General features: G+C 42.2%; 7 protein-coding genes across 7 annotated transcripts in view; 3 read left to right on the forward strand and 4 right to left on the reverse strand.

Moving 5' to 3' along the window:
* Nucleotides 1-5,374: 5,374 nt before the first annotated feature.
* LOC126556042 (dnaJ homolog subfamily C member 11) lies at nucleotides 5,375-7,523 on the forward strand. Its single transcript, XM_050211210.1, has 6 exons — nucleotides 5,375-5,495; nucleotides 5,627-6,308; nucleotides 6,376-6,583; nucleotides 6,661-6,777; nucleotides 6,843-7,299; nucleotides 7,374-7,523. Exons 1-6 carry the CDS (start codon nucleotides 5,427-5,429, stop codon nucleotides 7,521-7,523), a joined length of 1,683 nt encoding a protein of 560 aa, XP_050067167.1. The 5' UTR covers nucleotides 5,375-5,426.
* A 1,577-nt stretch (nucleotides 7,524-9,100) lies between these two features.
* Nucleotides 9,101-9,822, forward strand: LOC126556534 (uncharacterized). The gene is made up of 3 exons (XM_050211796.1): nucleotides 9,101-9,337; nucleotides 9,408-9,589; nucleotides 9,659-9,822. Exons 1-3 carry the CDS (start codon nucleotides 9,110-9,112, stop codon nucleotides 9,765-9,767), a joined length of 519 nt encoding a protein of 172 aa, XP_050067753.1. The 5' UTR covers nucleotides 9,101-9,109; the 3' UTR covers nucleotides 9,768-9,822.
* Nucleotides 9,823-10,151: 329 nt separating this feature from the next.
* LOC126556116 (GPI mannosyltransferase 1) lies at nucleotides 10,152-11,500 on the reverse strand. The gene has a single exon (XM_050211329.1). It carries the CDS (start codon nucleotides 11,484-11,486, stop codon nucleotides 10,152-10,154), a length of 1,335 nt encoding a protein of 444 aa, XP_050067286.1. The 5' UTR covers nucleotides 11,487-11,500.
* A 103-nt stretch (nucleotides 11,501-11,603) lies between these two features.
* Nucleotides 11,604-11,829, reverse strand: LOC126556472 (uncharacterized). Its single transcript, XM_050211737.1, has one exon. The coding sequence runs from the start codon at nucleotides 11,823-11,825 to the stop codon at nucleotides 11,628-11,630; it is 198 nt and encodes a 65-aa protein (XP_050067694.1). The 5' UTR covers nucleotides 11,826-11,829; the 3' UTR covers nucleotides 11,604-11,627.
* An 85-nt stretch (nucleotides 11,830-11,914) lies between these two features.
* Nucleotides 11,915-12,449, reverse strand: LOC126556468 (cx9C motif-containing protein 4). Its single transcript, XM_050211732.1, has 2 exons — nucleotides 12,311-12,449; nucleotides 11,915-12,229 (listed from the first exon to the last, which is right to left on the reverse strand). Exons 1-2 carry the CDS (start codon nucleotides 12,375-12,377, stop codon nucleotides 12,051-12,053), a joined length of 246 nt encoding a protein of 81 aa, XP_050067689.1. The 5' UTR covers nucleotides 12,378-12,449; the 3' UTR covers nucleotides 11,915-12,050.
* A 359-nt stretch (nucleotides 12,450-12,808) lies between these two features.
* LOC126568842 (zinc finger protein 25-like) lies at nucleotides 12,809-15,136 on the forward strand. Its single transcript, XM_050225495.1, has one exon. The coding sequence runs from the start codon at nucleotides 12,809-12,811 to the stop codon at nucleotides 15,134-15,136; it is 2,328 nt and encodes a 775-aa protein (XP_050081452.1).
* Nucleotides 15,137-15,666: 530 nt separating this feature from the next.
* LOC126556484 (dynein beta chain, ciliary) overlaps nucleotides 15,667-20,923 on the reverse strand; it is a 16,633-nt gene continuing 11,376 nt past the window's right edge. Inside the window, exons 19-26 of the mRNA XM_050211748.1 lie at nucleotides 19,744-20,923; nucleotides 19,495-19,664; nucleotides 18,921-19,418; nucleotides 18,168-18,849; nucleotides 17,780-18,096; nucleotides 16,307-17,723; nucleotides 15,948-16,229; nucleotides 15,667-15,839 (exon numbers count right to left, since the gene is read on the reverse strand). The exon at nucleotides 19,744-20,923 is cut by the window's right edge and continues 170 nt beyond it. Coding sequence (XP_050067705.1) covers nucleotides 15,678-15,839; nucleotides 15,948-16,229; nucleotides 16,307-17,723; nucleotides 17,780-18,096; nucleotides 18,168-18,849; nucleotides 18,921-19,418; nucleotides 19,495-19,664; nucleotides 19,744-20,923 — 4,708 coding nt within the window. The 3' untranslated portion in view covers nucleotides 15,667-15,677. The remainder of the gene's footprint in view (nucleotides 15,840-15,947; nucleotides 16,230-16,306; nucleotides 17,724-17,779; nucleotides 18,097-18,167; nucleotides 18,850-18,920; nucleotides 19,419-19,494; nucleotides 19,665-19,743) is intronic.

The following is a 20,923-nucleotide window of genomic DNA, read 5'->3' on the forward strand; positions in this document are numbered from 1 at the left end:
TATGTGTGGACAAAATAAATCATACACCATATTTCTTATTCACAAGTTATGCTTATATCAAATATCTCCTTTTATTTTTTAACCCTCAATATTTGGTATGACCACCTTTTGCCTTCAGCACCGCTTTCTATCGACGAGGCATACTTTCAACGCGATTCCGTAGATATTCTTGATCAATTTTCTCCCACGCTGTTTTCAAAACATCAAAATATTCGTCTTGGTTGGAAATCGATGTTTTGTCCACTTTATCGTCCAAATAACACCACAAATTCTCTATCGGATTCAAGTCGGGAGATTGGGGTGGCCATTCGAGCACGTTCGTTCCGTTTGTTTTGCATGCTTATGAAAGGACGCTTCTATGCCAAACAACTTTTCAAACCACTCTCGTTGAGGCGCCGGCTCATAGTACGGCGATCGACATCCAGATTAATCGTTTCCTTAATTTCCCTGAAAGACAACTTAGGGTTTTGTTTCGCCATCCGAAATATTCTCGCACGATCACGACGGGTCGTTACGCGATGACGTCTCTGTCCAGATAAGTTGCGCACAATTCCAAAGGTTTCGTTTTTTTTTCCCCCAGATATGCTGCACAGCTCCAATCGAAATTACTTTTCAGCAATTTTCTGGATAGCAATTCCTTTTTCGGGATCGCTTATAAACAGATTTCTCACATCGAGCGAAATTTGTTTTCCTGACATTTTACACTTTTCATATGACGCAAAATTTTGATCCACTAGCTTTCCGTTAAAAGAACTGTCAAATAAGCCACAGTGCTGCCTGAACTGTTAGTTAATTATCACGGCAAGAAAAAATGTTTTTCAAGTATATGATTTGTTTTGTCCTTGCTTAAAAACCTACTGTTGGCTATAACAACTTCTTGCATGCATATAAAACTATTTGAAATATTTTTCTATGCAATACTTAAATCTTCCGCGTATGATTTATTTTGTCCAGTACTGTACGTTACTCAGCTATAAACTATTTAATCTGACCATTGAAGTTTGCATCGGGATGTTATGTCATGAGAAGTAGTGCAGTTATATCACACATCAATACCTAGAGGAATAGACTCTAAAGGATCAGTTGTGTTCAGGCCAGTGTCGTACCACTACCTTGACTAAAACCAAGGAGACTCTCCATAGCTTATCTCAACTAGTCTTTGGCGGATCTAAACCAGTGGCGGATCAAGGTGTTTGGAGGCCCAAGGATTAAGAAGGCCCAACACCATGTAGTCCAACACCTACGCCCATAGGTTAATCCGCCACTAGTCTAAACCCGTATTGATAGAATACAATAGAATATTTAACAATACAACCTCATGTCTTAGAATACAGTTGGTTAACGTGATAATGACGATAAAAGAGTTATGTTTTTTTAATGTACTTTATCTAACTTCTTCTTTGACTTTCTATGAAAGCTTCGAGAGGTTCATGACTTTCCTTAATTTCCCTTAAACCGTCCTGCAAGTAACAGTCGTGTGAAAATTAAACTAAACCGCCTCATGTTGGTTACATAGGGCTTTAATTTTTTAAAATATTGTGCCATTTTACTCGAACCAATTACGTGGTAATCTGCATCTACAATCCCTAGCCAGATTTTTCATCCATTTTATGCTTATTTTTAATAGGAGAATGACACTGTCGGTTTCATCAACTTAAAATTTTGTATCATGACACACACTCATTTGCATTACTTTTCTCTCATCAATATTAATTACCAAAAGGATATATGTATGGTAATAAATTATATTTATTCATAGCGAATTCATAAAAAATATCTCTTTTTATACGAAAAAGGTAACATTACTCTTCTGAAACGAGTCAAAGATTTGCTATCACCTTTTCAACATGTCGAAAGGGTATCCAGGTTTTAGTGCTAATACGTGCGGCTTAGTCGGGTGCCGCCCTTTGCTTACGAAAGGATAATCGTAAAATGTGTTCTCCGTGTAGATTGTGATACAGGTGCTGAGTGGGAAGGTATAACGTGTTATTTTATGATGAGCGCGAGGACACCAACTACAGTCCCAGGCGGGACATAAGCCCTCACAAACTTTACGTCCGATGAAAATGGCATCGTTATAGAGATTTGTGGAAGCATTTGAGATAATTTATCGACATGCGTTTTGTTTGATTGAGGTGAGTTTATTTCGTACCTTGTATGTGAGTGAATTTTATTCGTCAAAGATTTGCGAAATCCATGCAAACCACAGTATGTTAAGAATTGTTGCTCTTTTAATTTACCTCAAAATGTTAAATGGACCTAAAATTTAGTTACTGCATTATATGAGACAGCTTCGTTTACATCCAGAATCGTTATTGCAGTTAATATACCTGGTACCTCATAGCTTTTGGAGCAGATAAATCCACATACATGAAATGCGCCCTATACTGAAGACTTATCATTACTTCTTTTAAGGTAATTTGGGGAAAGCTTTTACTGTAATTATACCAATCAATTTTCTCTCACAGGAAAACTTTTGGATTTCTGTCTCGTATGAAGTAACGAAGCAAAAACAGTCAATAAATGAGAAGATATTACTGAACGCAGCAGCGCATCAATCACGGTGCTGTATCTTGCGCATATCAAAAGCATTCTAAAAAGGTTCGAAATGGTGTTGAAGTTGTTGATTTATGCGTAGGCTTGGCTGCAACCTAAAACATACGATGAAAACATAATCCGAAAGAGCGGTAAAACATGGACGAAAAGAGAAATCATTTGTTTACGGAAGAAAAAAACCGAACGGAGAACCACAATGTATAAGTAAAATGTAACAGATTTAACATTTTATTCTCTACGAATTTCATTTCAATGTTAGACCGACAGACCCTACAGACAGAGCTAGGAAATCAACAATGCGTTAATGTTGAGCGTACCAAAAATTAATGAAGGTTAACGTAGCCACCGTCAGCCATTTATCGCTGCCAGTCGTCATCATCACAGTTACTCTCATCGACTTCTCTGAATCCTTTGGGCAAGAAGAAGAAGAAAGCAGATTAATGATCATAATCTCTTATCCGTCTATTTTGTGGCCATTTTTTCTTACTATTATTTGGTTCGCACTGATTGTGGCCGTCTAGTAGACATCTGTTGGAAAAGTACTGAAATTTACGTCCATCGGTTGCACAAACTGGATCCAGTATGTGAGGACAAGGAACGGTGCAATCACTTTCTTCACCAGCACTCACTTGAAACAGTACGAGCAACACTGTAATTGAAAATTGATTCGTCACTGAATTTATGTGTTCCGTTGTACAACGCCTTTTCCAGTATTTGAGAAACATTGAAGCCTACCGGCAAATACAGCAAAACAGCACAATTTCCCTTCCATGTTTCAATCGTTTCCACCTTGGCTCTGTTAGACACTGGTGAGAAATGCATCAACTTGGTTAGGTTATATAGCATCGAAAGAGACTTGAATGGTATTCCCTTGCAGTGCAGGTGGTTACAGCAACAGATAATGAACAGGTTTTGGGCGCTTCAGAGTGCCGGGTAACCTGGTAGTGCAGTTGGTTAAACACATGGTATCATTCGAACATACTGCGTGTTCCACTGATATCCAAATGTCGTTTCGTTTGAAATAAACTTACCAAACATTGTCTTAAATTTACCTTGTGCAATTTGCATTTACCATGCGACTGCGTTAGCAGAATTAAAACGAGTAACAAATAAATAAAATTTATCATTGAACAAACCTGTTTTAGTTTATACATTTGTTTAACTGTTCTTTGTTTTTCTTTTTTCATTATCATTTAGGTCAAATGAAAGAGAGGATGTAGTCATTCATGAAGCACGACATTGTGTTTTAACCTTGATGAAGTGGATAATAGACAATAATTATAATTGGCAAGCTTATTTGACAAAATCTCAATGTAATTTTATTTAACCTATCGATTACAGGTTAGAGCAAAGGTTCTTGATTTTCTTGTAGCTGGATGATCTTTTGCATATTCTTTGCAAGGATATTCTGAATGAGATTTGATGCCAGTGTCTTCATGTAGGGAGCAAATATACACCCCCAGGCCTTTGATTTACTATACCCGTAGCAGAATAATCAGTTCTATAATAACGGGTTGTCCAAAGTGATTTAAACTCGGTCAGGCTCAGATAGGCTGATTTTATCATTAGAATAGCACCAGATATCTCAATCCTTTATGCGTCCGTGTGAAAAACAGCGATAGTGCAATAGTAGACAATTGCACATGATCATGAGTCATAGATCATGAGTGACATCGATGCAAATTTGTCATCAATATGAAAATATTAATGGCGGCCCGGTGGTATGGTCGACAGCGGGGCCGGTCTTCAAGCGGTAGAATCGGGATTCAAATCCCATCTAGACCGTCCCCCCGTAGTGAGGACTGACTGCCATCCAACTATCGGCGAGTCTAGTAAGCCATTCGATGGCCGGAGTTGCCTTAGAGGTCGTTAAGCGAAGAAGAAGAAGACTAGAACTTGTTCTTACAATGAAGTAATAGTACTAAGATTTTTACATGTTTACATATTTTTACAAAAGCAGAATTAGAATATCGCCTTCTGCTTTTCTTACGCACTTTTTTTCTTCTTCTTCTACTTCTTTTTTCCCTCTTCTTGGCTTGATGATCTACTAGGTCTCGCCAACCATCGAGAGCGTTACTAGACTTACTAATACCAAGTAATTATACAGTCAATCCTCACTACAGGCGCGGTTCCGATAGGATTTCAATCCTGGTCCTATCGTGTACTCTTCTTAAAGCCAAAAACCATCGAAGAGCATTCGGATAAACGATTGCTGAGAATTGATGGATACGAACGATGTTCGCAAAACTTTTATGAAATCAAGATTTTTTTTAGGATCTACATGGGCTATCAAACTCCAATATATTCCGTTGCGATAAATTAAGTATGAGTTTGTGGAATATGTTTAAGTACCAATAACCAATTAACGAATTTCGCCGAACTTATCAATCGAACCGATCTACCTTTTTTTTTATTTCCACCGCCACGATGCAGAATACAAATTTATCTGCTTTAAAAATGCTCTTGTACTAGGAATGTGTGCAATTCTCGGTGTTGGGTTCCAGTTTACCATAGGAATTCATTATATAACAACTGTCGTTTTGAAATAACTACTTTTTTCGGGTTATCCGTGCAGTTTACGCAGTAGTGTTCCAATACTTGATTGAAATCGATATTGATTTTTATGAAAATTGTTTATTTCGTTATTCGTTTTATTATTTATTGTTATTTCATTTCGATTCAACTTATAAGTTTTAAATAACTGTTGAGTAAAAAATATACCTATTTCAATGCAGTGCTTTGTCACTAAAATTGTCCTGCGGCCGACCTAGGTGATACGGAAATCGCTGTCAGCAGTTGTGCACTGCCGAAAGGCTCTCGGTTTGTTTACAAGTAAATTTTCAATTGCGTTAAACCACTTTTCGCTCGCGATGGACGATAATGAAGAGTTAGATTACGTGGAGGAAGATTACTACGCAACTTTAAATTTACCTCGGAGTGTAAGTTGCTAATAAAAAATGTAGCTTTTGAGCGACCCGAAAACGCGCATGGTTTCATCATCCGAGCATCTGATTACATCAACAAACTAACCTAACCCGCCCGGCGTATTCTTGTCTGGTTTGCTTTTCAGGCTACCCAAGAGGAGATAAGCAAAGCTTACAGAAATCTTAGCCGGATTTTCCACCCAGACAAACACGGCAATGGGGAAAGCAAGCAAAAAGCTGAACTTATGTTTAATCGCACGAAAAAGGCATACGAAGTGCTGTCCGATCCCCATCAGCGTGCCATTTACGATTCACTCGGTGTAAAAGGCCTCGAGACGGAAGGTTGGGAAATTGTGCATCGCACCAAAACACCGAATGAAATACGGGAAGAATATGAGCGTTTGGCACAGGAGCGGGAAGAACGGCGCTTGCAGCAAAAAACCAACCCGAGAGGGAACATTTCGGTGCACATCAATGCGACCGATTTTTTCAGTCGCTATGATGACGAATATTACGACACCGGTTTGCTACCATCGATCGAGGTGTCAGGCATGAGCATGTCACAGTCGATCGAGGCACCTTTGTCGCGGACGGAAATTGCAACACTTTCCGGCAGTCTTCATCTCCAAAATGGTGTAGGCAGTGGTAACTTCCTTCTCTCCGGGAAGCGGTTAATCAACAAGGGTTGGTTTGAGGTTGACTGCGGCGCTGGCAATGGACCCGTGTTGGGTGCGAAAGGTTCCCGTAATCTTACGAACAGGATTTTTCTCACCGGAGGAACAACGTTCCATTTTCGACCGAATGCAATCATACCGGGTTTGACAGGAAGTATGGAATTGGGAAGTCTCGTGTGATCGATTTATGTAGTAAACGCTGTTTGAAACTATCTTTTTAGCTACGGCAATACAGCTTGATAAGAACACGGTAGGGTATCTGACGTACAATGCGGGATTGCAGAACTCTATGTCAACCGTTGTGGAAAGGAACACGGAAAAGTACCATTGCAATCTAACTATAACGTTGGGTATTCCTCACTGCTATGTGGCTGCCGCGTACACGAGGAAACTATTAGAGCAAGGTCTAAAACTCAGAGTAGCGCTAAAGTAAGCAGAGTCCGGAAGGGTCGTTTTTAAGTGGTCTTTCGAAAAATGATTAACAACGTTCGCTTTATCCCTTCCAGAGGTGGCACGTTTGGCTTCCTGTCCGAATGCGGAGCAGAGAAGAAGGTCTCAAAGTACAGTGCTGTTTCTGCGACAGTTTGTGTCGGTGTACCGTCTGGCGTGATGCTAAAAATTAAGTATGAAACATTTCCTCCCTTTTATGTACTTTTTCCAAAAAATAATCTCAAATGTGTCATTGTAGAATTATCCGTTCTACGCAAACGTACTTGTTCCCGATTCATCTGAGCGAGGAAATCATTCCGGCAGCTATATTTTATGCTACCGTAACGCCTCTACTAACGTACTTCGTGCTGAAGAAAATGGTGTTCGATCCTATGAATGAGGCAACAAAGCAGAAAAACATTGAACGGGTGAAAGAAACAAACAGTGCACGGATGGCGGAAAAACGAAGAGAGGCCGAATCGGCAATTTCCCTGATGGGTGCACTGTACGAGCGCATACGCAAAGACGAATTCAAAAGCCAGGGACTAATCATCGTGTCGGCCTTGTATGGTAAATTTTCGGACGTTGATAATGTTTCTCTGGAAGAAGCGGACGATATGGGCTTTTTGCAGCAGAATCCTTACGTTATTGATGTTCGGATTCCTTTGCAATGTCTGGTAAAAGATTCGCAGCTGACTTTGTATTCATCTAGCAAGGTAAGTTTGGTGGCTCCTGTCCATAAGCAAATACTGTTTAAAAATGGAAATAATTTAATTCATTTTATTTGCAGAGTGAACTTCCTGGTTTTTACGATCCTTGCTTTGGTGAAGAGAAACAGCTAAAAATTGACTACGAGTTTAGAAACAATTCCTACAGCTCGGTATTTGCGGACGCGGAACCCGTTCGTCTTCCGGTGGTAACGAACGACACCGCACAATGAGTGTTCACTGGAAGCCTCCTAATGGCTCGAACCATGAAGTAAGCAAAATTTTATTTTACACCATATACGGACCTACAGCAACAGCTTTGAGCTTTCCATTGAATAGTAGTCACCTAGGCAGAGTTGTGGATTTCGATTTTTAGTACGGTGTAGAAGTTATTGTTGCCCGTAGAAGAGAAAACCAAAAAAAAAAAATATCTTATGAAACTGTTAAATGAGTTACGCACGATTTGTATGAAATCCGAATTAATAAATGCGCGGTGAAATCGCTCCTCTGAATAAGAACTAGATTCCTCTGAATAAGAACTAGCTTTTTATAATAATTAATTCCTTACATAAAACTACTATTTTATCTTTAGCTCTTTTGATACTTTATATTCAGTGAATACAGTGCTTTAAGCCGCAGACCAAGGCCTTGAAATTGAACATTAGTTTGGAAACATTGGACGATTTTCATAGGAAAGTTCTGGGCAACCCATTCATCTTGTATCGAACATTTCGCTTCATACCGTTTTACTAACCTATCACAACAGAAAATATTAAAAATCGCTTTCGTAGGGGCATATTGTAATAATAATAATATTTCTTCAAATGTTTCCTTTCTTTAGTTTTTAGTGATTTTTGAATATTTTACCCACATTTTTAGCGCATACTACTTCCAATCATACCCAGTTAACCCTATTGACAAAATCGATGTAAATCGATAAACTGGCTTTGGTAGAAATGAATCGTTGTGTGGTTTATTAATATGTTGTGTGCTTAAGTGCGTAAGTACATTAAAAAATCTCTTGTCTCTTCTCGCTGTTGTTCGAAAAAAGTCCTTTGCCCTATCTCCTTAAATTTTTTATATAGTTATAGGTTACAAAAATAGGTTCGACGGTACTAACACGACCGATAAGTCCGAAAGAGGACAGATGTGTGAAGTAGGAACCTTGATTCAGACACATTCACACGTAATGCCCTAGAACGGCATTCGAGATTTTGATTCTGGTAAAACGAAACGTATTGCGATGCCATGCTACCATTCTCTAAACATTTTTTTACATATCTTTACAATACTTTTTGGCTTTCTTTGGCAGACAAACAATCCTAAATTATTTGTCATCTTTAACAGTTTCATTTAAACATCTCTTTACAAAGTCTTTTTTGTAAAGTATCATGCTGTCTACCAAAACCAAAAAAAGGTCATATTTCACGTTATCGGTTATAGAAAAAGCAGTTATGCCTTAATAAAGCAGCATTAACTTATCAGCATCTTAACCCTTTCGTCGTACATTATAAGGGGAATTGTTTTCTGAAATGGCGAGTTTTACTTTGCCAGTGTCCAATGGTATGGAATAGGCTGAGGAAAATCGTCCTTATAATCGATCAAACGTTCAATCTCAAAGTATCGAGTTTCTGTTGGGGTCACTGTTTAGTTTGGGAGCTTTCTGTTGATTTTCCCCACCACAATTTGACCGGGAATCACTCGTCTCGATTCCACTGTCTGCGCAAGTGTAAACGTCAAACCGATTGTTGTTTGGAAACATTTGTTGTGTGCTCTGTTTGCTAGTCTACCGAAGGCACCGAAGCGAACGTAGAAAACCATGAACTACGTAGAGAACTTGCTAATTTACGCGCGAAATCTCTCGCCGTTTTATATCTTCAGTATGGTAATATCGGTATGTGTTGTGCTGTTGACGGCATATCTCGGATTCACTGGATGTAGCGCAACGTTGGATAATGAAGAACGGAACGAGGAGCTGCACCGGGGCAGGAGGAGTTCCACCAACAAAACTGATCGTCATAAGAAACAAACTGTACAACCAAACAGGGTAAGCTGTTATTGCAAATGCAAATAAACATTTCTATTAAACGAGAAATTACACCGCCTTTTTATAGAAGGATTCTGACCAGTCAGATGATTCGTCGGAAGATAGCAGCAATGAAAGCGAACAAAAGGAGCAGGAAAGCGAAGACGAAGCCACCCGACAACTGCATATTGAATCTTTGGGCCAGTTAAAATCAGCCAAACTTAAGTCGATCGAAAAGTCACTGACCGATGAACAAAGGCAAGCGGAAAAGGAGTATGTTGATGCGAATGAATAGACAATGTAAGTTCCCCCATACAATCTAATCCTTCTCAAATTTTTTAGGATTGAACGGGCCCAGCTGGCAGCTATTTTTGAACTGTTGAAAAAGCAAGCTGATAGTTCAAATTTAAACGAAGATGATTTAAAAGAGCAGCTTAGCCTGTATCGCTAACAAGTAGCGTGCGATTAGTTTTAGATTTAAAAAGATATTTTTGATGTGCTAGTCAATTTTTAGCCGTAGACCAACCAAATGAGTGTCCATTCGATCTAACACACCCGGGATAGGATTTATGTTGTAGGGACCATTAGGGGAAATCCGCGAACAATCATATAATCATATCGAGCGATGCACCTCTGCACTCGGCAGGAGATTTTTAATCCGATCCGATTTAAGCTTATATTTTAAACAATAAGCAAGCGCCATATTCCGCCCCACAGTAGTATACAACAATCTCATAGAATGTGTAGTAAAACCATTGCGAGTACCAAATAACATATCAGAATTTATTTACATGACTGATGATGATGAGCATACAAGCGTACGGTGTGGTGTGCGTTAATCAATTTTATAATTGTAAGCAATATCGTAATTACTAATAAGCATCTGCAGAATCAGTACGTTGGAAAAGAAGAACACGATGCTCTGCAGCCAGATGAATTCGAACGTGTTCCAACCTTTGAACTCGAGCAGATAGGCGGGTAGTAGCCAACCTCCCTGCGAGATGAACCACATCACTGGAATGAAAACCGCTTTCCGGATGCCAATGTTTCGAAAGTTTTTCACACACAGCGGCAACAGGGACAGGAACCAGACGAAGTACTGCGACGTAACGACCGGATTGTACGTCACCATTACGAACGCAATCGCAAACAGGCCAAAGGCTAGCGTTTGCCTGTGCTGTCCGTAGCGCACCGTAAGCATCAGGATTAGGATGAGCTGCGGCAAGAAGGTAAGAATCTTTTCTAGGATCGTCACATCGAACGTAGAGCTTAGATATTGTAGATAGAAATAGAGCGAAAAGTTGTGTCGCGTATCTTTCCGTACCAGATGGTAGAGCATGGATTCGTACAGAAATTGATACCCGTACAGCCAATAGAATAGTGCCGTGGATGAGCCTAAGGCGATAATGGTGCCCAACACGAGTGCAATTTGCTTTACATTTGGTTGTACGATGGCGCGTACGATATCGTGCCACTTTTCAACCGTACGATTTTGTGTGGCCAGATAAAAGGCTAAGCAGAAGCCAATCGGGTAGAGTCGAAAATGGATCGATAGGCCAAGAAATAGGCCAGCTATAAAGTGTTGCGTACTTGTTTGCTCGTTCTTTAGCAGAAAGTAGATGGAAAGGAGTACCAGTGAACATGAAACGCAGTCACCGTTGCCACGTGTTGCTATGATCATGGTGAGCGGGTTGTACAGCCAGCAGTAGGCACTAAGTTCCGCCATCCGGATGTACTTCGGAGGTAGCGACTCGTTGTTGCTGTTTAGGATTTCATTTTTTCGCTTTATCAGATATTTGTTCCGATTGTTCAGCGTTTCCAGCTTCAGCAGCTTCGTCTCGATCGATATTTTATTGCTGCGGTAGCAATTGAGCAGTATCCATTTGATAAGTACGCCAATTAGGATGTCGAACAGTGCAAATATAAACTTGCCAAAGCTCGGATGTACTAGCAGGTTTGGCAGTACCAGATATGCCAACAGCGGTGTGTACCGATAGGTGTGTCTTTTAAACGGTGAGCCGAACGCGAGCACGTGGTTTGCGCCATCGGTGACCACGCGGTAATCTACATCCGTGTACTGCACATCCGACAAACTGTCCTGCACTTCGCCATAATATATAAGAAAAACACGTATGAGCGTGCTGATGATGAGATGCTTCTTGAATGACATTTTTTTAACACATTTAACCGATTTGCACGGCTCTTTTATAGAAAACTATCTTATTACCGGAAGGAGGGAGGGTCAGTGTTTGCTGTTAGTTCGTTATCTACACTCGTTCTACGTTTGTTAGCGGAGGAGTATCACCTATTCCTACAGTTTTGTTTTCATTTCGATAGCGGCTTTCCGCATGCACTCTTTGAAGTTGTGAAACTCTTTATCACAAGACCGATGTGCCACATTTAAATCGGTTGTTACGCATGTGGCGTACGCCGCTGCAGCCACTGAACACTTTGCCATCAACAGTGGATAGCTGCGGAGCCGTTGGTTGGCCCGTTTTACCGATTCCATCGCGTAATATTACACCACAAAAAAAAAAAACTTTACTTCGGTCCTATGCGGATCGAACGAATTTCCCGTGGCGGTAAAGCACCTGGTTCGGGATCGGCAATAAACGCGTCGTACAGTGGTTTCGAAAAGAATATTAACAAAGCGGTACCAGTTAGCAGGTTGCTGAACAATCGCGGATTACGTTGAACCCAAGTCCGTTTTGGAACACGCAGCGGCCGTCTCGGATCAGTGTGCATTGCTTTTACGGGATGTTTCTCGCTCCCGTAGGATGGTTTCCTTTTCTGCTTTGTAGTCACGGTCGAGTTGGATGCCGGAGCAGCACAATGAAACTTTATGCCACTTCAGACAGCATTGCCGCATGTCCTCGATGACATCGTAGCACTTTACCTCGTCGTAGCTGTGTTCTGAATGAGAAAAGGTGTGAATTACGTAAGCATCGTATTTTCAGTTTATTGCGTTCAAAACCCCAAGGGATCCATACTTACCTCGCAAACAGGTCTGAATTTTACAAGCTGCTGCCTTGCACGGATCTTTCGATTTACTCTGGGACATGAAAAAACGAAAATTTATCGTACCGCAAAAGTTTCTGTTTTTGCTGAGCTACGAATAAATGTCAAATGATGTGCGGCCGGCCCTTTACAAACGTTGTGTGTATAGAACATACAGTTGTGTACTGGGACTGGGGTTGAGATTTTTTATTTGCTTCATGAAATTTATGTTCGTTATTTTTCCAGCAGAATCTTTAGTTTGTAAGTAAAATATAATTTTTGTAATTTTAAAAGGCAAAGCACAAGTTTTTAGAGTTTTTTTCTAACAAAAACTGAAAATTTTCAAATTAGCAGGACGAAAGGAGCGAAACAGCTGATAAATGTCAAAGCAACTATTATTGTAAACAAACGATGTAAACAACGCAACCAAATCGTAGTTGTTTTGGATTTACACTTCTAGCGGTCGATTCAAGTAATTCTATGCTGCCTGAAAGTATGGGTAGAAAGTGTTGTGTGCCATACTGTTGTTCGAACTACGATGCAGCCATTAAACGTGGTCTTCCTTCGATTAGTACATTCAAGTTTCCCGATGATCCACATCTTCTGAACGGTTGGACAAAAGCTATTAATCGACCTGGATGGAATCCGTCCAAACGTTCCAGCATTTGTATCAACCATTTTGCACCGGAGCACGTTGAACGGTACGATAAGCCGGCTAGGTTGAAACCGAATGCAGTACCTAGTTTGTTTCCAGAGGCGCAACATCTGGGGGTTTCCTCGAATAGAAATGCCGATACAGAGAATGGAGAAGAGTCACATCAAACCCAAAAACGTACCTTGGAAGATATTCACAGCGATGAGCTTGGAACAATGGATTTAATCGAAGATTTTAAAAGTTTTAAAACAGAAGTGCAGGATAGACTGATCAACAAAGAATGGGTGTTTATTTGCAGGCCTAATGTAGCACATTTATTTAGCATAAATGATGCGGACGAACGTTACGCTGTCAGAATCTATGCGAGTATAAAAATTTACAGCGATTTAAGCATGAGGATTTACTTAAATGAAGAGGAACAGCTTGGGACGGAAAATAAGCTCTCAAGGTGGTCGCAACTCAATAGCATAATTGATTCCTTCACAATGCCTCAAATTGAAGAACTGAACGCTGAAGGAGGAAGAACTGAATTGAAGGAGGTTATCTTGCAGAGTCAAGATAATGAAACGTTGTTTCTCGAAGAACATCTAGAAGAACCAGAACCAGAGATTGAACATGAAGTTCATGCAGAAAGTACCATAGAATTAGCAATAGAAAAACCATCTCCCGAAGCACACTCTAACGAGAACGGCCGGACCGACGCTGAAGATTGTCTTACAAATCATGAAAGTCGTAAATCGGTGCTCAAATGTGTACAAGATTTACAGGCTGTGAGAAACAAATGCTTTGTTTGCAACTCGGAACATGATACAGTGAAGGATCTCGAGTACCACATGCCGACCCATCTATCCTTGTTGCCATACCATTGCCTAAGCTGTGTCCACCAAGTTGTCATCGTCAGAACTTTAGCTTCACTGAATAAGCATCATTTAATGCATCAAAAACCGTTGAAATGTCGGTTTTGCGATAAACGTTTTACTGCGTACGGTTCGCGGAGATTACACGAAGATTTAAAACATGACAAGAACACAAGAGTATTTAAGTGTGATGTATGCCAAAGCGAGTTTTCATCGAACCGTAGTTTGCGGAGTCATTGTAAACTTCACGAAAATCCCGATTCGCTCAGATGTTCCATTTGCCAGCGGACATTATCTTCTACCTACGAGGTAAAACTGCATATGCGAACGCATACGGGAGAGAAGCCAAACAAATGTAGCTTTTGTGGCGTTTCTTTCAACCGAAAGTCAAATCTAACAGAACATGTGCGTCGATGTCACAACCTTGAGCGACCATTCATTTGCGAAGTTTGCGGAGAACGGTTTAGTAGTCAATTAAGACTTAAAAAGCATATGACTTCACACTATCTCGAGCAGAAAACATCACCAACATCAACACGGGTTCGGAAAGCGTTCCATTGCACAGAATGTGACAAAACGTTCGATACATCGATCCAATACCATTCGCACAAACGGCAGCACATGAAACGTTTCCAGTGTAGCTACTGTGGCATTAGGATAGCTCAGCTGCGTGACTTTGAAGATCACCAAAACACTCACACTGGCTCTAGGCCGTACGAGTGTCGCAGCTGTGGGAAAACGTTTAAAACTGCTTCCACGTACTACGGACATCGATTGATCCACGGTGGAGAAAAGAAACATTTTTGTCCCATTTGTAACAAGGGGTTTCTGCGTTTGCGTCATGTGCAGGTGCACATGCGAACGCATACCGGAGAAAAGCCCTACCGATGTGAATCTTGTGGCCGAAAGTATGCCGACAAACAGACGTACAGCAGACATCAGCTGACGCATCGTCTTACCGTTGGTGATATGATGAGGGCAAAGGAAAATACAGCGATGAATGAAGAAAAGCTTCTCCAAGTCGAAAGTATGCAACCAGTGGTAGTATACGATGCCTCGAACAGTGGACATGGATATGAGTCGGAATATGCGTTGTTAACGAACAATTTATCGTCTTCTGTTTCATCTGATTCAAGCGTAATTTCAAATAATCTCGTTTCAAACATGTTAGACAGCCAAAGTTCAACGGTGTTCGATGCTTTGTCACAAGGGACTTATGTGGCGGAATTACCACAATTAACCTCCTCTGATCATGATGGCACTATATTAATATCTGCAGATGTACAAAACATAATCATTGTTAAACAATAGGAAATCGTAATCTGAACATTGAAACAATAGGAAAATAGAAGTGTCAACAATACTCGACGGGTTCGACGACGACGGGTAGCTACTTCTCGACAGATGGCGCTGTGTCCGATTGATGGTGCGGTTGTGGCAGTTTTAGTATACGAAGACACTACACGAAGAGTAGGCTCACGAGGAAGGAGCCGTGCACACCGTTACCGCGTTGGCATCGAAAATTGAAGAGCCAAATATACGTGTCTTTTAGTCACGACACAGTTATACTAAACTTGCGCTGAAAAGAGTATGTGAAGATTATAGTACATCCGAAAAGGTATGCTGGCGTTAGAAATAAGTTAACACGACAAAAAGAAAAAAAAAAAACACTTTTTTTCAGTGCATGTAAGTGCTCTAATTTATTAAACTCTAAAAAATGCTGCTATTTTGGAAAACAATTGCAAAAATATTACTGCTATGTTAGCAGATTACAACAAACGTCTGTAATTGGTGCAAGGTACACGCGCTACAACATCTAAAATCAAATTGCAACAAGATAACAAACATATATTTAAACTTGTAACAGTAAAGCAACTCCAGCTAGCGTCCATTTGGCTGGTTTGTCTTTGGTTTTCAAATTAAACGTCCAAATATACGTTGGTCCACGTGTTCTGGTTTTGTACACCGGACATTCATACATATTTCGGAGATCCTGTTTATCCTGGGTTAATGCCTGGTTAAAAATTATAATGGAGAGAGAGTAGGTGAGCAAAAGTAACGAAAAAACATGATAGGAGAAAGCTGGATCAATTGACAAAACGTTTCGCTTTAGCTACCTTACCCGAATGTTTATGACTGGCATTTGGGGATACAGCTCCTTCAGCTTAGACTCCATGATGATACTTTGCTGTACGTCCCAACGCGCACCCTCCATAAATATGCCATGAACGTAGGCGCCTTCTCTGGGTCCGGCAGAAAAGTCATCCTTTTGCTTCTTTGTCACGTCACAGTGCAAACACATTTTGTCGAGTGGAAGCTCGTTTTTCCTTGCCGTCGACTGCATGATGGCTGTCAGTAATGACTGCGGATTGAAAAATCCAGCCAACCATACAGAAATGGGGAGCTGAGGAGAATGTGGCGAAAAAATGAAAAGATTTTTTGGAGAGCAGAAAGAATACCGACTTGAACTTTAATGCTTACCACAAAATCAGCCGACCAGGTTTCGAGTTCACGCAATCGAAGTAGCAAATCCACGAACCACCCGGTGAGGCCTAACAGCGAAGGATAAGCACGAGAAGCCCATACTGCAGGCACCTGATCAAGGAAGAGAGAATTCTCCAAATCTTCCATATCGGACGTGATGGTGAGTTCGCCCTTCATACCAAGGTCAAGTTCTTTCAGGCTTCTCTTTATCTCACCGGTAAGATAGTTCATACGTTCGCACTCCTGGAATGCTACGATAACGTAGGGCGTACGCTCCTCCACCTTGCCCATGATTTCCGCCATATTAAACTCTTCCGGTAGCTTCTCCATGATTTCGTCCAGCACCTGTTTTACCTTGTCCTCGCGCGTCACGGTCGTCCCGGAACCAGAACCGGCATCACGCGGTTGCATTTCGAACACGGTTCGGAACAAATTTTCGGAGGTGGTAGTAAGAAAACCTATCTCGGCGTTGGGATGAAGCCCATACAGATATGGTGATTCCGGAGGCATTGCTTCGTCGATGTAGGCATGGTAGCCAGCATAGTCGGTGTTGGGGGGTGCGGCAAAACCCGGTGCCAGAAACAGTTCCCCATCGACCAGGTCTGGTTGCATCAATTCCTCTAGATAGGTGATGCAAGTGCGGCGATCCCAATCATCCGTAATGTGCCCACCGTACATAATTTCTCCGAACAGATAGCGAAGATCCTCCCAGGGCACTTTGGTGTTAGCCTCTAAATAGTTGTAGAGCACGGACACCGATATGTTGAGATCGCCTACATTGAAGGGGTAAATTTTATTCCACCCTTGCGGCCCAAACTTGCGCCTCTCCGCAACGACAGCGTGGAAGTAGCAGAGTGAAAACAAAATCACTTTAAACTCCGCCTCCTTGCCACACATTTCCAGCGTTTCCTGTGTAAAATTGTCCAGGGCTTTGTGAATATTGGCCTGCATTCCGGTCGGTGGCTCGTTCGTGATCTTAATCGACGACTCCAGAATGCCTTGCGGTATAATGTGAGCGGATGGGGTAGCGGCAGGCTCGGCACTCATAAACACGCGATAGTTATCGTGTGATCCCTCGGAGTAAAACTCCAGCTTTTTCTCCAAAGCCGGTAACCACTTTTTAACCAGATGAATATTTTGCAAAATTACCCAGTGACCGGAGGATGCCGCTTTGTCCATAGCCGCTTCGGCGACCACTTCCTGACCCTGACCAAGTGACACATTGTAGAAGTTACCATTGTCGGCAGAATAGCCTAACTGTTTTCCCAGCGCTTCCACGTCCTTCAGTGGATTAACGCCTGGTGAAAGTATGAAGAAGATCGGTGTGGATGGACTGGTTTCTTCGAACGATTTGGCAAACTCCATCGTTCGATTCTCGACGTATCTGGCACCAAGTTTTTCCTCAATGAAATCCCTGAAAATGTAAAACAACCATCAGACGGAAAGCTGACCCACTGTGAACGTACGCACGTCATGGCATAGGTCATCCGATCGGGTCGTAAGGCGCGCATCATGCATAAGCGCTGGAGTGCCGTTTTGTTCTTCCACTCCTGGGGGAACTTTTCCTTCTCGGGACATTCCGATTCAATGAGCTTCTTCCACCGTTTGGAGGAAGTTTCAATATCGCGATCGAGATTTCTAAATTCATCCTTCGATGCCAAACTGCAAATTCCACCCCAGGCAAGATTGGTGAGAAAATCCACTGGAGAAGTAACGTGCGGTTTGATGGGAAAACGCAACAAGAAATCAAGTTCGGCCGGTGTAATTTCTTCATTTATCAGCAATATCTGTGTCAAGAAGAAAAATGTTTCCGATTTAGTGTGGTAGAAGTACCACTTGCTCACTACTTGATGTTCACCTGGAACGTCATCTGTGACATAAAGATCAGCTTATCACACTCGAACAGTCCTCGCGTAGTGTATTGGAACACCGAGAAGGAAATGCAATCGATCAAGTTGCGTACTCGGATTGGAACTTCTTCCGCAGCGTCGGCCTTTGAGATGGCCTTCTGGAAGACTACGCTGAACGCTTTGAGAGAAAACTGGTAAATGGGATTGATGGTGTTAAGATCATTCAGTATAAAGTATAACAAACTGGCCCTGGCAGCAGCTGGACGGTAGTGTTCACGCGCTTCGTCAATCTCCTTCGAGGTGACTTTGGCTTCGGTAACTTTTTCCTCAATTTCTGCTGCCGTCTTTTTGGTCGTCTCGAGGTTTTCCACCAGTGCCGTATCACCGAGAATGTTGCCGCCGGCAGAGGACAAACGTGACAGTAAATCATCCTCTAGCCGTTTGAGCATAATTTTAAAATCGTTCTGTTGCTTGGTTAAGTCTGCCTTCAACTCTTCCAGGTCAGGTCGCTCCGCCTTGACGACTTCCGCCAGCAGCTGATCTTCCAAACCATCTCTAGTGACAGTGAAATTGATCAATGTGGTTTGTGCTTGCATTTCCGGTTTGTAGTGCGGGTTGGCTAGTTTGGTGTGCAGGATAAGTCTAAATTTGTGGTTGTACTCGACCTCTTTGTCTCCAATTTTTATGGCACTGTTGGGGAAGAAGAGAAATAAGTCGTTGTTATAATTCTGTCCATTTGAAATGTTGACCGAAAGCCTTACCGTCCTTTTTTGATGAGATTTCTTCCAAGCAAGGAGTCTAGCACAGGATCAACATTTTCACTGATATTTTCAATCAGCACAGTGCTACCTTTGGCTAGTGCCTTTTCCAGTATCTCCAGATATCCTTTCGAACCTAACCGTATTACCTTGAGTATATCGCCGTACTTCTGCTTGATCCATTTAATTCCCTGGAGTTGAGGATCGATCATTAAGGGCCAGCGATCAGAGTTGCTCAGTATGGTAGCGTTTTCGATGGACATTCGATCGCTCGGTAGCCCTTCATTTTGCCATGTAGCTATTTGTGTGTCGTCAGTAAGCAAGCGCAACGGATCAAGGCTGTCTGTGATTGGCACTGGTGGCTCAAGGGCTCGCAAGAACGGTAGCCACATCTTGTTCATCATATCAAGCCGAAATTGTTTCGTGAAACATCCAACGTATGAGATGAAAGCCGTTACGAGCAAAATGTCTCCCGGTAGTGTAGTTGCTTGCTGCATAAATCTAAGATTCAGAGAAGAATCAAGCAATGTTCAAATTAACTCTTGCTCACATGTACAATAAGAATCATTCAACTTACTCTGCCACAGCTTCAGCCCAACGAACGTTTTCACTAGCAAGTCCTCCGACCAGGCGATTGGCCAGTTGAATGGTGGCCTGTGTAGCGTCAGCTTCCTGCTGACAACGCAGTTTATCGGCCGTTGCTTTCTCGAAATCTGCTGTCAGTTTAGCCAATTGTTCCTCAAGTGACTGTATTTAAAGCACAGAACAAAAAGGCACCGCTAACTTAACCAATCATGGCCTATGTCCTGAGTAATGGAATACTTACGGCAACTTTCTTCTTAATGTTGGCCAGCTTTTCCTGTGACGCCGTAAGTTCAGCGTTTGCTGCTGCTAGGGCGCGTCGTTTAGGTTCCACGTCGCAATAAACATCGTAAAACTTAATGATATTGATAACCCAAGCACAGAGCCCGGCTGCAGCAGCCGATTTCGATCGTACGAAATCGGGCTCAAACTCGGAATCCTTCAGATAGGGCTGAATGGCTTTGATGATTTCCGGATGTATATGTTCCTTGTCGTAGTTGATCAGTGAGTCTAAGAACGTATCAACCTTAGCCATCGTAATTTTGGCCGCCTTCCAGCTTCGATCCTTTGGTATTTTACCATTCGGAGCCAACAACACCATGACAGCGGCGGTGACATTGGTCACCACACCCGGCGGTGAACCGAACGACTTCAGCTCAGTGAGATTGGCCTTGTTGAGCGTGTTTAAGGCTTCCTGAGCTGCTAGCAAAGCTGGTTCAGCTTTCACTAGATCTTCCTCACAATCACGCTGCTTCTTAGCGACCTCCTCGGCGATGATGGCCACCTTCTGTTCCTCCTCGTCGGCGATCGCTTTTTCCGTCTGCACCTTCTCTGTTTCGATGCCGACAATTTCAATCAGTGCGTCAGCGGCGTCATTTTTCTCTTTGAGCTCTATTTCCTGTACGGCCAGCTTTTGCTTCAATGCCGCCACCTGGTCGGCGGTGTTTCGCAGCTTCTCCAAACCATTCTCCAAACGTTCGACCTTTTTACGGAGCTCTCCGTGCTTTTCCTTTAGCAGTTTATCGTACAAACTGATCTGCTCCAGGTAAGACTTTGGCGTAGTGTAATTGTAGCGACGTTCGTTCTGCAGATAGACCTTGGACATTGAGTTGACGGACGTGTGGACGTAGGCCATGAACCGTGCGATCGAGTCCCTGCATTCGACCGGTAAGACTGTCAATTCCTGTAAGAATCGCAGCGAAACGGACATCAGGGCTTCCTGTGGCCACTCGTGGAACCAGTTGATCTGGGTGCACGTGATGATGGCGGGAAATTTGCGTGACCGTACGCGGAGCGTCACCCCGACCGGCGAGAAGCAAAGCACCACCTTAAGCTGACGCCGGACGCGATCGATGAAAAACTTCCAGCAGTTTTCGCGCGAATCCACCAGGCCCGCCCCTTTCACCTCGTTCCGCACTCCGGAT

The sequence above is a fragment of the Anopheles maculipalpis genome, chromosome 2RL, assembly GCF_943734695.1.
Source record: "Anopheles maculipalpis chromosome 2RL, idAnoMacuDA_375_x, whole genome shotgun sequence".
NCBI classification, from domain to species: Eukaryota; Metazoa; Arthropoda; class Insecta; order Diptera; family Culicidae; genus Anopheles; species Anopheles maculipalpis.